General features: G+C 44.3%; 1 protein-coding gene across 1 annotated transcript in view; it reads left to right on the forward strand.

The window, feature by feature from the left end:
* The first annotated feature begins 1785 nt into the window (after positions 1-1785).
* LOC119438599 (uncharacterized) overlaps positions 1786-13925 on the forward strand; it is a 100386-nt gene continuing 88246 nt past the window's right edge. The window contains 2 exon segments of the mRNA XM_049660617.1: positions 1786-2041; positions 11521-11630. Of these exon segments, the coding sequence (XP_049516574.1) occupies positions 1792-2041; positions 11521-11630 (360 nt within the window). The 5' untranslated portion in view covers positions 1786-1791.

The following is a 13925-nucleotide window of genomic DNA, read 5'->3' on the forward strand; positions in this document are numbered from 1 at the left end:
GTCACATATATAAATATATAAATATATAAAAGAGGGCACAAGCGTAAAACTTCGACCACGGCAGGAAGTGTCGTGATGTCAACTGAATGATCCGCTGACTGGTTTTTGTCAATTGAGTTTAATAATTCACTACGAAACCCTTGTCTTGCACCTTGGAACCAACGGCATCTGACGTCTCTCTGCCTGCTAATCTCTTTCTCGGAACTCTTCGTGAACATGAAACACACTTCGGGATGAAAAGAAAAAAAGAAGCAGACGGTGGACTCTGGGTTTTTTTTTTTCGCTGTGTCTCGTCTGCAACTCTAGAGTACATGCGCCTTTTCCGTTTATTTAACAAGCTTGCCTTCCATCATGTGGTCGCAAGCTAATGTAATAAATAAAGGTAACCTGCGCAACATATTATTCAGAGAAACCACAGAAGAAGGCAGTCGTCCGGGGTTCGCTCCGCAACTCAATTAGCAAAGTGGATAGATAATTGGTTCTTTCGAGCCTACCTTTCAACAGCTTCCCTCTCACGTCAGGAACGTATGACGCGTGGGCGTCGCAATTCGGGAAACCGCCATGAGAGTGTCATAATTTGCAGAGTCTATGAAAAGCCCTGGTTGCATAAAGTCGGCTCTTTTTCCTTTTTTTTTTTATTCAAGGTGTGAGGAGTAAGCGCACGCGCATGCATAGCGTTGGTTTGTGCATTAACCGCAATTCGAGCGAGAGTGGAATATAAATACCGCTAAGCTTTGAAACAATATCCTTCAAGAGTGAAATGAACAGGTGGTAACAATGCAGTGCCTCTAACCGGTGACGGAAGTTCGTGGCTGGTTTTAAAAAAAGAGAACAAACTGGAATCCCAGAGCAAGCTTAATTGCCCGTTATGGAGTTTGACCCTGAGACTCCCTCCCTTTTCTAGACTGCTCTTAGTTATGCGTGCTTCCTTTGTCTTCGTTTGTCGTTCTCCCGTGCCAAACCTTCTCGCGCTCGCAGTGACGTCGCAACAACAAAAACACAAACAAAGGAACCATTCTCATTATCGCTGACCCTGACCAGGTAACCTGCTTGACCGCGGCCACTCAGATAGAGCCACGAACAAGTTGAGAAAAAAAGAGGGGAACACAGACGTAAACAAAGCAAAACTTGAGAATGACAGACGTCTCCTTTCCACATGAACTCAGTGTCTATTTACACCACGCTGGGCCTTTGCACAGCAAAAAAGAAGGGCGCTCCCGCTCGACTGCGTGCTCAAATCGTGCTTCTCCTCTCGTGCGCTGCAAACACCTCTCCTCTGAGTATTGCTGGAAACTGCACCGGCGACAGTGATACCGCAACCGCTTTTTAACCCGTGTCGCGCCAAGGCTTGTCCTATAGAGACTGCTCCGGACATTACCTCAGCTATCTTCGAGCGTGCTGATATTGCGAGCTGCGGAACGTCATCCAGAGTTTTACGAAGCAACGTCCTCGTCATCAACGACTGTCGCTGCTCTGCGCTTCTTAGATTATTAGCAAGGCACCTTCGCCAACGCGCAGTGCGTGTGAATTAAGGTATCTTCAGAACCCATAGTGTCTGTTTCTGGACTGTTTGGACGACATTCTGCCCTTGCGACCGATAGCTAGAAAGCTAGTTTTATTTTGCACCCAGATAGAAAGGGCCACGTGACGGTTACTTAGCTTACGTTCTCGCGTCGGTCTTCTAGAGTGACGTCGCAGAGTAAAGGAGTCTGCAGTAGCACGTGGTTCGGGTTTCTGAACACTGAGAAACAACGATCTCTCACGCTTTGGTCTTATAACAACGAGCGAGGCATGTCAGTGCTGTTTTCTCCGGAGTCTCCATCTCTGTCGTCGCAGTTCGATACTCTGCTTGGGCGAGTATCACCCTGGCTGGTCGCCTTCCTGGTATGGGCCTTCTTGGTGAGACCTCTGGCGCAGTGGCTTAAGATATGGGTGGCACTGAGGCCCATACCGGGTCCATGGGACGGCATACCCTTTTGGTTCTCCGTAAAGGCCTACTGGACCACGCGGAAGACGATAGGACTCAAGGACGCGACCGCCGGTAAGTTTAAAGTTGCTGTTTTTCTTATCGTCACTGCTAAGAAAGGTTTTTTTTTCTTCTTTTACACTGTGTGGCGTTTCCATGTGTCGGAATTCTCGTTGGCCTAAGACGCATAGCCAGCGGGGCATTGCACCAGTCGCCATTATCAATGGGTGACAGCGTGTTCCTCGTGACCGCATTACGTCCACGGCGGAAACCGTAGCGAAAGAGGGGTTATCCACGCGTTTCGTCTAACAGATGTAATCGTTCTTAAATGGAGATTGAAGTGGAGTAATAGTTGGGGGAAACACAAAAACAAAAAAAGAAATCACGAAATATTTCAGCCTTGCGATTGCAAGAAGAGTATCACTTCGTGGAACCAATATACTAGACTGCGAATAGACAGCAATGTCATTGGAATAGCTCTCACGAAATGAGTTGCATAGACTACAATCTGCAACTCCCGCTACTGGACTTGGAGTGCAATTTCAAGCACAGTAGCGAGAGATTCGTGGCTTATAGCAATTTCGTGGCTTATAGCAATAAATGTATGAAATGTCTATCGATTCTGCCTACCAGTCACTTTCAAGCAAGAACTCTGTACTACAGGTCAGAGTGCCGCAACTCGGGCCGGCCTCATTGATTTTCACTAAATAAAAATCGTCTCTCTATCTCTCTCTCTCTCTCTGTGTAAGCTCATGCATAAGACAATGAGAGCACCAATGGCGCGGAGATGGCTACTGCAAGCTATGACCACGTCCCAGCCTCAAATGAGCCTTCAGGACAGTATTTAACCTCGGACACACCTCAATTTATAAATGAGCTTGAGGTTGACTCATGCAAGCTACCTCCAACCTGAACTGATGAGAATTAATTCTGACATGTTTCTACATACGTCAAGTACATTGTACGACGCCTACCGTGCGAGAAACATCCATAACACCGACATGTTAACCTGTAGCGTCTACTTCCGGGGCTGTAAAAGCAATGAAAATAGGTATTTCCTAAAGAGCTACGATGCACATTTTTAAACACGAAAACATTTTATGCTGGCCACCACCGAAAATTTGTCCGGTGTACGTGCTAACACGCTCAGGATGAGCTTCAACGCGTTAGCGCGTCGCATAGCCATCGCGCGTTGTAGCTCATATTGAGCGTGATAGTTTGTCACGCCAGCATCATTACGCAAATCCGCAGTTGGCAATACTTTGCCTGCCTAAGGGTTACGATAGTAGGCATACAAAGATTAGAAAGGTTTGGTTTATAAAGCACTGTGCTATTCAAGACGTGTATTTGTAGCAATGAGGATATTGAGCTGTCCACTATGTTATCACTGAGTGATTTTGTGGACAACATTCCCTGCACCGTGGACACCTAGAAGAGTAGTAAAGATGGCAATGCTTCGAGGCGTCTTGCTGTCAAACTCAGTCGGCGTTCCCGGTAGGCGACAAGTGTCACCACCCAGTGGCGCCTCGGGCTCAGCTTTGTGCAGTCACATAGTGCTATGACATATAAGTTCAGCGGAATGCCGCAAGGTGGAGAAAACCTCGTGAAAGAGAATAATGGCATCTTTTCCTTTCATAACATAGTGCTACTAGCGTACAATGCAAGGCATTTCCAGATACTTGCGAATATAAGTGGCAATGCAGCGACGAATTTGGGCCTTACATTTAGCGCAGAGAAATGAGGAATTGGGACGAGTAGAATTGCGAGAATTGGAAATGATGGGACGAGTAATGACGCGATATCAATTAAGCCGGAAGTCATAGTCAAGCAACGTGTGTGTATACGTAAACGAAGGAAAGGCCTACTAAGATAGAGGGAAACATGCTTTAATGATATGCTGGAAATGTTAGCCTGGATGTTCGCCTGACATGCTACTCCAGGTGCTGGGTGATGATTATGATATATACGGTATATGATAATACAAAAAGGGAACGGAAGCAGAATTCAGCAATAATGAAACAGAGCCCTTTGGGGCTACAATGAATACAAGGTGATCCAAGGAATTTGGAAAAGTGTTATGGTGCCCGCACTTACGTTCGCAAATGCAATTCTGTCCTTTAAATCAGAAATGTTGTCGGAGTTGGAGTATAACCAGAGGGCTGTGGGCCGAATGGCTTTGGGGGCCCACGCTAAAACCACGAATGAGGCAGTGCAAGGTTATATGGGTTGGGCTTCTTTGAAGTTAAAGAAGCGCAAAGCAAAATTGGCTTTTAAGAAAGACTAAGGAACATGGATGAAAAAAAGCAAAAGAAAGCTATCGCTTTAATAAACGACTGCACATTTACGGAATTGTATTTGGGAATGTTACACATGCTACACAACCTGCTGTGTACAGTTGATGACATTTTGCACGAAATACAATACGTTATCAGTTGACATCTAGACACCAAGCACCTCTACCCACAACATAAAATGCTAACATAGTTGGAAATAGGGTTACCAGATTAGCCAACGTTGACCAAAATGGCTCCTTTTAGGAACTCTCAGCTAGGAATATATTACCCTATGAGCTTCTTGGCAAGGTGCTGGCTGTTTTCTATGTTAGGAATTTTTCCGTTCAGTGCTATCCTATTGTGCAGTGCATTTTTTCTCGTGCTGTCAAAGCTGCCTCGCATTAAAAATAGCGGAGCATCAGTACCCTAGAGAATTCAATCGCAACCCGGCTTCATTCTTGGCTACTTCTCGCAACAGTGGCCTAATAGTTGGCCTGCTTTGGGGCTAGCTTCAAGAATTTTGTAACACTTTTTTTGTACCAGGGCTTTTCGGCTACTCTAGCGCTCCTCTTTCGTCCTTCCGTTTCAGATCAGTCTGTTTTAACGCTTAATAAGTGTTTTCATGTCATGTCAACAAGGTAACGAACGTAAACCATTGACTGGTTAGACGTCTCAGAGGTATTATGATCGTAACACAAGAAATGTGCTCATATGTCTGCTAGAAGTTAAACAGCTGCGGTTAGAGATTTGGCCAGAATGTTTGATGCCACATCGTTGACTACCATTATCGCCACAAGCAATTGAGCACCACCCAGTCAAGAATTGTGCGTATCATGCGAAAGCCTCCTGAGTTGAGGCCATTGTTCGTACTTTCTTTTTCTTCTTTTTTTTCTTTTTTTTTTACTATGTCTCGCAGTCGCCACTGGCTATTTACGTCATTAAACACTAAGAAGTCCATGAAGTTCATGAAGTTTACCTTTTTAGGCCTCCAAAAAGGCAAAGTTGTTCGTTAACATCTCTGAAAAGTCGCTAACTATAGAAAGTTCTTTTGCAAAGTTACCAACGCCGGCTGAGGCTTTACAAAGCTGGCCTCGGCTTTGATTTCTAAAATGACGCCGAGTTTTGATGACTAACCAAGGATATCTTGTTTAACAAAGTTATAAGTCCATTTTTTAATTTAAAGCACAATTTTCACCGCGCTCCAGAACCGCTAAAGTAATGAGGTAGCATTCATTTACCGTTCACGTCCTCTCTCTCTCTCTCTTCCTTTGTGAGCTTCGACCGCGTTTAGTTGCCAGAACCTTGGAGCATACATTTTTTCACTGAAACAGAATTTTTGCTGTTGTTGTTGTTGTTGTTGTTGTTGTTGTCCTGTGTGTGCACTCGAGAAATTCACGCGAGCCACATTTATGCTTGCAGAAATGCTGTAATGTCCGAATTTTCCTTAGGTTAAAGTACATCACAGAGACTTTCAGAAACTGAGCAATGCTTCACTTCAGATTTGACAGGTGTCATGTGCTTCGTTTGCGCTCGCCGCGATAGCTCAATGTCTATGGCGTTGCGCTGCTGAGCTCGAGGTTGCGGCTTCGATTCCCGCCGCGTCCGCCGCATTTCCATGGGGGCGAAACGCCAGAACGCTCGCGTACATAGATTTAGATGCGTGGTCAAAGACCACCATTGAGGTCAAAATTAATCCGCAGTTCTCCACCACGGCGTGCCTCACAATCATATCGTGGTACTGGCGCGTAAAATGTAATTTCTTAATTTGTCCGCGCATTCTTTTTTTTTTCGCTACCTTTGAATTTAGATGTTCAAGATTATTCACTGACCACCATGGCTGGTGTCTGTTTTCCGCTTATTTCAACTCCCGCATGCAACAAAATAGAGCCTACTATGTATACACGTACGACTAAAAGTGTAGCGATTATGTTTTCGTAGCCTGGGCAGGCCGCCTCAAATTAAATGGTATAGCCTGCATGCTCAGGTTCTTCCAATGTCATGTATTGAAGCAATTCTGCGTTGCGGAGCTGTGCTAGAAGAAAATTTAAAACGTTTGCTGATGTCATGGTTTCTCAACTTTTGCGTGAAATTGTACGGGGACCTATGAGGCACCGATTGCTGAACGTCATTACACTGCACTCCAGAAATTCTCTGTGCTGAAGCCATAGAAACTGAGGTCATTCATCCAAGCAGAGTAAAACAGCTAGCTTTGGCTATCCTGTTTTTTCGCAAAATTGACATGTCCCGCGTGTTGCCACTATGCTGTATTTTGTATCTTTTCCGGCCTGAGATGTGATCTGGGCTGTCGAAGAGCCGAGCCGTCAAGCTTCGAGACATTTTTAATCCGTGAACTTCTCGGAAACAAAGAGCTCCCATAGTCAAAGCACTTGACCATATTTCAGTGACTGAAACCAGAATAGGGCAGTGTCCAGCCATATATCATACACCTGTATTAGGCGCCCGCTTCGAGAAGTTCCTAATCTCGGATCTTTGCCCGCCCTATTAAGGAGCTTTTGAGGGTACTTCAGTAAACCTGGATTTCATTGTTAGATTATAGGGTGCTTTCATGTGGCGAGATAAACCAAAAATATGGGGAAATGGAGACGACGAAGCCTGTCCCGTATTAACAGCTACCGCTACTAGTTAAAACCATTCCGTCGTTCTTTATAGAGATGGTTCTTGGTGCAAACAGGCTACATCAATGGGCTATATATAGAGCGGCCGCTTTTGGGACTATCCTAATATCAGAACTAATTTCTAACTACCCTTAGGACACGCGAGGTCTCAATAAATGAAAATGGTGACTGGAAACGTTTTTTGCTGCCAACGCGCTTCATTTTTCACGGTGAAGACAGCGTTCTCAAACAACGCTTCCTGTCCATATATATAGTATACCTCACGGCTACCGAAAGGAGTTCGTTGCACCTGCCCAATTTCAGCCTGTGCGGTGGATAATGTTCACGGCTTCCCTCGATTGTCTCTTGGCGCTGAGTTCCGCCCAGAGAGAAACGAGTAGGCTGCTGGGCGGAGGAAGGCGGCTGTAAATGCCGAATTAAAAAGAACAATACGAACAACAATTAGGGTTGCGAAACGTGTACAGTTATCCTGAGCGTGGAGGAGAACGCAAACAGCGCCTTCAGAACAATGGCACCGCCGGTTATTCTGCTGGTTGCTCGTAGCGCGCCCTGCGCTACAGTCAGCCTATGATATCGAAACACGTGCGCAGAAATGTGCTTTCAAGGCGATATGTGGATGGCAGTGCAGTATGGTTCGTCGCCTGAGGTGAATGGCGCTCTAAGGGGGCCTTCATCAATGAGAAGCCTTCTAAAATTATTTCATGGTGCTTTTAAGGCTTTTATCGGGCTCTCACGTGGAAATCGAGGGTCCTTCAGGACAAAAATGAGTTAACGTCACCACTTGAATCAAAACACTGCATTGCCTATTTCCGACTTGAATTGGTTACGCCAGCAAATAGCGGTGATTTTATTGGCCGAGTTTCCAGCAACCCTGATCTCTCTAGAATCTCGCATTCCGTGCATTGTTCCTGAGACGGTATCATTCATGGCAGGAGATTTAATTAAACGAATGCTACAACGAATGAACTAACGAATGCTATGGAAATCACTCTTATAAACACGCTTCATGACTGAACTTTGTGGTTCTTCAGCACTGAATATAAATACTGCCGGCCTCAGCGACACCCCTTTAACTATTAGCTGACATCTATTAAAGTGCGCTACATCTTTTGGGGTTGAGGTTTGTTTGAGATGGGCATCGACTTCGCATTGTAGAGTGTAACCGTGGCAGAGCATTTATTTACAAAGGGGGCAAACAGGTGGCTAGACATTGGCATGATCAAGCCTGCTACTCTGCATTCTTGCACGCGGTAAAGGGACGCAGCAGGAGCTTTGCCACATTTTGTCAGCCGATATCTGCCAGTGGACTCTGTGCATCACGTGTGGCATGTTGTTCATTTCTTTTCAACATGCGTGAAATTGTTGCGTCATGTTCGGTCTGCTTTCTGTCAAGATGAGCACACCAAAAATGAAACGCGTATTAAAGCTGCAGGCGATCGTTCGCGCAGCACACACACTTCACAGACTATTGATGAAGAAACTGGAAGAGTTGATGTTGCGCTACTAATTGCTACGGCTAGCCCAAATGGCTCAAGAGCGAAAGAAAAATAAATAAAATGGAAACAGCAGCGAGGTTAGTCAGAACAGAATGTGCGCTTTGCTACATATAACTCAGGCGAAATCAGTATGACGCAGTCATCTAGATGTTTATGGCTGGTCGCAGTTAAACATTCAAGAAGGGCGAGATTGGGGAGGAGGGGAATGAATGTCCTCGCCCATTTTAGCAAGCGAAATAGCAATACCAGTACAAGCAGGGATGCGCCATTTCTTGCTTACTTCTTGCACTTACTCGCTTGCAAATACACAAATTTCCCGAACACATATTCTCGTAGGCAAGCATTATCGCTAAAGTATTCGCTCGGAACAAGGAGTGCCAGTGCCGCGGTTTCTTTTCCCCCTCGAGACAAGCAGGGGAATTACGTCTTGGATCCACGCTGAGCGACCTAGTTCGAAGTGAACTGCGAAGTGCCACGGGTGCACGGTCAGTACACAGAAAAAGCGGGCCAACTATTCTAGTTCTGTCGAGGAGCACTACAGCCTTGTGCATTTCCCATGTCAACGAACTGTGAGCCTCTTTTGCCGCTTCGAAAACCATCGGACACCGGCCAGCAACACTATAAAGAGCTTGTAATTTGTCCTACCAAGGCACGTCGCCAAAGTTAACCTTAAGTCTGTGAAACCCGCCTTTGAATTTTGCGTCGGAAATATCACAAAGCCACATGTTCCTATGGTAAGAAGGGAGTAGGATATATTGAAGCAAAATAGCAGGCCATTCAAGGAGCCAGAAGAGCTTCCACGCTACGCGACGGACCCTCTACATGGTTCCTAAAGTTGACACATTCGTCAAGTTATTGACGACGGTCGACACTGAAGAGAGCAAAGACATATTTATGGAGTACGGCGGCTGAAGAAAGGTTTAGTGGGCTGTATCTCATGTCCATTCGTCGTGTGCCAGCCAGCGTCGCCGAAGTTATCTCCGTCTTTAGAGAGAGGTGTGAAGAAATCATGGTGTGAAGAAAATATTCGAAGCAAGAAAAAAATATTTTAAAAGAAAAAAAAGCAGCTGTGCCGTTATACGGCCACACTCTTAAAATCACGTAGGCAGGAGAAGGCTTGGCGTAGCACAATCATCATGCTGTCTTCTCATTAAATATTATTATGCTTCCTAAAGTCTTCAAGCGTATACGTTGTTGCATCGCTAAATAAGATAGTATAAGTATAGTTGAGCTTGAATCCTCAATTTATAGTTCTCGTTGCGTCGTTTTGTTGCATCTTTCGCCAACCTGTTGGACATCTTGCGTCTGTCTGGTGCGTTAAAAATGAAGCTGTTAACATAAATATGGTCCACAGCTACACACAATCATTTAATTCAAGTGTGATGCTTCTTCAGAAGTTTGCATTCCTATATATAATCAATTAGAAGCCATTTATGTCATAATATCAAAACCACATGAGACGTACGTACAAGAAGAGGCAAGCGCGAAGCGTTTATTAATGACTATATTTAATTTAGCTTTCCACTATGAGGCGTACAGAACGCTATGCCACCACGACCACTTAGTGGGTCTATCCCACTAAGTGGTCGTGGTTAGTAAGTGGTCGTGGCTAAGTGGTTAGATGAAATCAGAATGAAATCGAATTGCCATCAGATTATACTTGTTCTTTGTGTACTATGTTCTAGTATGTCTTTTTAATACATAAATACTAAACACACACACACAAATAGACATATATACATATATCGCATAAAACAGTTTTTTCGAACTGCTGGAGGCCTTCGGCCCCCTGCGGAAAAAAGTGGTGGCTCGGTGCCCGGCTCGTCGTAAAATCATTCAGTGCTGGATTATTAGCAAGTTACTCCATACCGCAGTGATGGAGTTTCAGTTTCAGTCAGCCCTACAGGACTCTAAATGTAAATACGCCTGCATATCTACGAGCTTATTCCTGCGCATTATTTATAGGGATGCACACTGTTTCGCTGACATGAGACACAGGAAAATCCCTTTTGTGCGCTTTTGTTTAATTTTTGTTATGTATGTTCATCAATTTCAGTGACATATGCGCTATTCTTTTTCATACCCTGAAAATTGGTGTGAGAGAGGGTTTATCAGCTAATTACTACGTCTTGCTTTATCACACTTTCGCGTAGTTTATGCTGATAAGTGGCGTGCATTACCAGCCGTATTTGGACACGTGCACGAATATTCTCTCACCGTAGACAGCATATCTGTTCGAGAGACGTTAGGAGTGTGCCCACCTGTATGCACTATTAAGCCGCAATGAAGTCTAAATTAAAAAGACAATGATACAGCTCTTTCGACTAATTGTGAAAATGAAAGGGAAAATTGTGAAAAGGAAAAGCTGTCATCTACCTGAATGTAGCCCGAAGCTGGAAAGGAAACCCACACGGATTTCTCAGAAAGAACATTTCACAGTTGAGGAAACATTCTTCCTTGCCCGTTGGTGACACAGTCAACAACGTGGGAAACGAAATTAGCTTTCCATAGTTTATCGTGTTTATTTTTTTTGTGTTTTTTGTGCATGCGTGTTTCTTTCAATCATGTTTTGTTTGACACGGCAATGTCATATAAATAACCCAAGCGGCGCGCTTATTTCGGAATTGAAGAGTCCCATAAGCACGTACACCTGTGTGTAGAGGGAATGAAAGAGTGGACAAGCAGGGAAGGTTAACCGAGGCTCCTGCACTGACGAGAGTCGATGCAAGACCGTCTGGGTGGGAAGGATCTCCGGCTAAGGTGCTGCAAAGCCTCATTTTCTGACCGCCCTAGAATAATTGACCCAATTAACAATGGTGACATCGCGCTAATTTCCCTAAATTACGAAGCAGAACACGCGACACTATTATGCGAGAAGTTACTCATACACGCAGTCCATTTAAACGACCATGGCTGAAATTATCCGCAGGATGAGAGAAGTGTTGCCGAGACCACGTTCCCGTCACTGCTCGCGACCAATTGCCAGTGATGATACCTCGACGCTCGACTGCTGGAAATGCGTCATAGAACGAGCGTTTCGCTCACAAACCCTGTAATTGATCATAATGACCTCCGTCAATTTATTCGTCGGCCATGTCACACACGCGCACGATTTTCCTGATGGACTTGTCGCCTTACTGTTTGCGCAGGTTTCCTGACCATTGTGAACGAGCTGACCCGACAGTACCAATGGAAAACGTTCAAGGTGTATCTTGGCCCGATGCCCGTCGTGATCATACATACTCCAGATGCAGCTGAGGTAACTATATACACAGTACCTCGCACAAAATATACGCTGGGAAAACAACGTGACAGCAAGCGCCTTAGGGTTGCCATCTGGCTTGTTTTCCACCGGCATAGCCAGTTTTTACCTCGCATGTACCGGCTGCCGGTGGACTCCCATGTACACCGGCACACCATTTTGACAGTTTTCTGGTTCTCTTGAAATCAGCACATGCTTCGCATCTTTTAAGCTTAGTATTTCCGTTGCCCTGGGGAGTGTGTCTGCACAAATGTGTCCTCTTTGCTGTTGAAAGATCACGGCAAGTCCTCGACTCTCAAACACCCTTGTCTTTGGTGTGCAACGCTTACTTATCTATTGTCACTGATCTTCTGCTATTATCAAGTTTACATCGCTCTGTTTGCACCCACTGCTGCTTTCCATAATCGACTGGTAAAAACGGATTGATTAAGGCATTGTGTTTGATCCTTTCACGAAGCATTTTGTGAGCTATATATCATGTAAAAGTGTTTTAATTACTATCCTTTATAATATGAATGTATATGAATGTATCTAGATACATTTTTGTATTTAAGTATGTCTAGTCTAGTACTTAATTATGTCTGCCCGTCCTGCAAGGACCACAATGTGGTCTGCAGTTTGTACTAAATAAATTATTAAGTACTCAGTTGGCCACGTATACATTACAAATAGCTGAATTGTCGCACAGGGATTATTCCTAATTCCTTAAACTGTTGACAAGCGTGAAACATTTGTGCTATCCGAAGTTGCGAGACAGAGCGGTCTATCCTTTCACTTCTCTTTTTTTTTTCTGAACTTTCCCTTATCAGCCCAAGAACTACTTCTGCTTCTTCGCGATGGGTTTTCTCCGCGGTGACACTAATGTAGCTTATGGCGTCAACTATAACACGACCAGGTCGGTCCATCTGAGCCAGATGGACACACATTGCTCGCCCTCTTGCAAGCACTCATTCCTGCCGGGGCTACAGAAACGACGTTCGACAGGGGTGTTTGCTTTGCTCGCCGGTCTTCTTTAATTTTTTAATGTTTAAAAAATTTTATATCACATTCTTCAATATTTGAATTCAAGTCGCCCAACCGCTCTGTGACTTAAAAGTGTGGCGTAAAATGAAGCGTCCGCCACACTTCCCTCTTGCCACGAGCTGATTCCGATTATTGGTTTGATCAACTCGCGATTTGGCGCATAGTCACTTCAGCAGAAGGAGCTAGACAGACCGTTTTATGGCACTGCATGGGGAAGCTTTATTTTGCGCGGACCTACTACGTAACAGGGCGATGCACAAGGAGATCTGCCTTGCGGGGCAGCGTGTGTAATCAGGTAAACTTAACGAAAAATTTGACGCATATTTTTTTGCCATTTGAAATATAGAAACACAGAAATGGGCTGTTATGAAGATTTCCTTCAAATTTCCTATGTAAGCGTAAGCCTTAAAATTTACAATTAGGAACCTAATTATTATAATTAGTTCATTTAGTGAATGGATTGTTTCGGTGTTTCTTACAAATGATGGCCGCCTGGGCAAATAATTCTCCTGCATTGGCAGTATCGGAGTAGATGCCAGAGATGGCGGGGATAGTATTTTTTTTTCATTTTCCACCGAAATTTTAGCAATGAAAGAAACTTGAAAAGAAGTAACTTAAAAGCAAACATTAATGCACTGTTCAACTCCAACTGTTGGTGTCTACGACGAAAGTCGTCGATGATATAAAGCTATGTCGTAAAAGACAACTTCAAAACTGCACTAATCTTGTATACGTGATTCTGTAAATAAAGTTTGCAGGATATTCAGGAAGTAAAGTAGCCCGCTAAAGCATTTACACTAGATAATCTTCTAAAGAAAATAGCCCATTCCCCTGATCTTTCCCATTAGTTCACAAGCGTTTGTGACGGCCAAATAATTCTTGCATCTCGATGTAATACTGCATAGAAAAGTATGAGTTATTTTTCGTATTGGTTGAAAGTGACCTGAACAGTGACCTGAATCAACTGTGAAATGCCCAATCGGGTAATCATGTTTGCGAAAGCAAGTCACTAAATAAAACTTCAGCGCACCAGAAGTTGCACCTTGAATGATATTGTGAACAAACATTAAAAAGAAATTGGAAGCAATATTTTATTTGTAACTTGTTTAGGCAGTAACCACCGTTTGTAACGCGGTCCTGTTGGGGTTGGGGGCCAAAGACCGAATTTTCTTAAGTTTTGACTGGTTGCCCGGATGATCTCATTTTGCTCTCTCAACGATACCCGGATGTTCTCGCAGGTTCTCGTTTCGTTCTCGCGCCCATTCTCGT

Source organism: Dermacentor silvarum, chromosome 1 (assembly GCF_013339745.2).
Source record: "Dermacentor silvarum isolate Dsil-2018 chromosome 1, BIME_Dsil_1.4, whole genome shotgun sequence".
Taxonomy (NCBI): Eukaryota; Metazoa; Arthropoda; class Arachnida; order Ixodida; family Ixodidae; genus Dermacentor; species Dermacentor silvarum.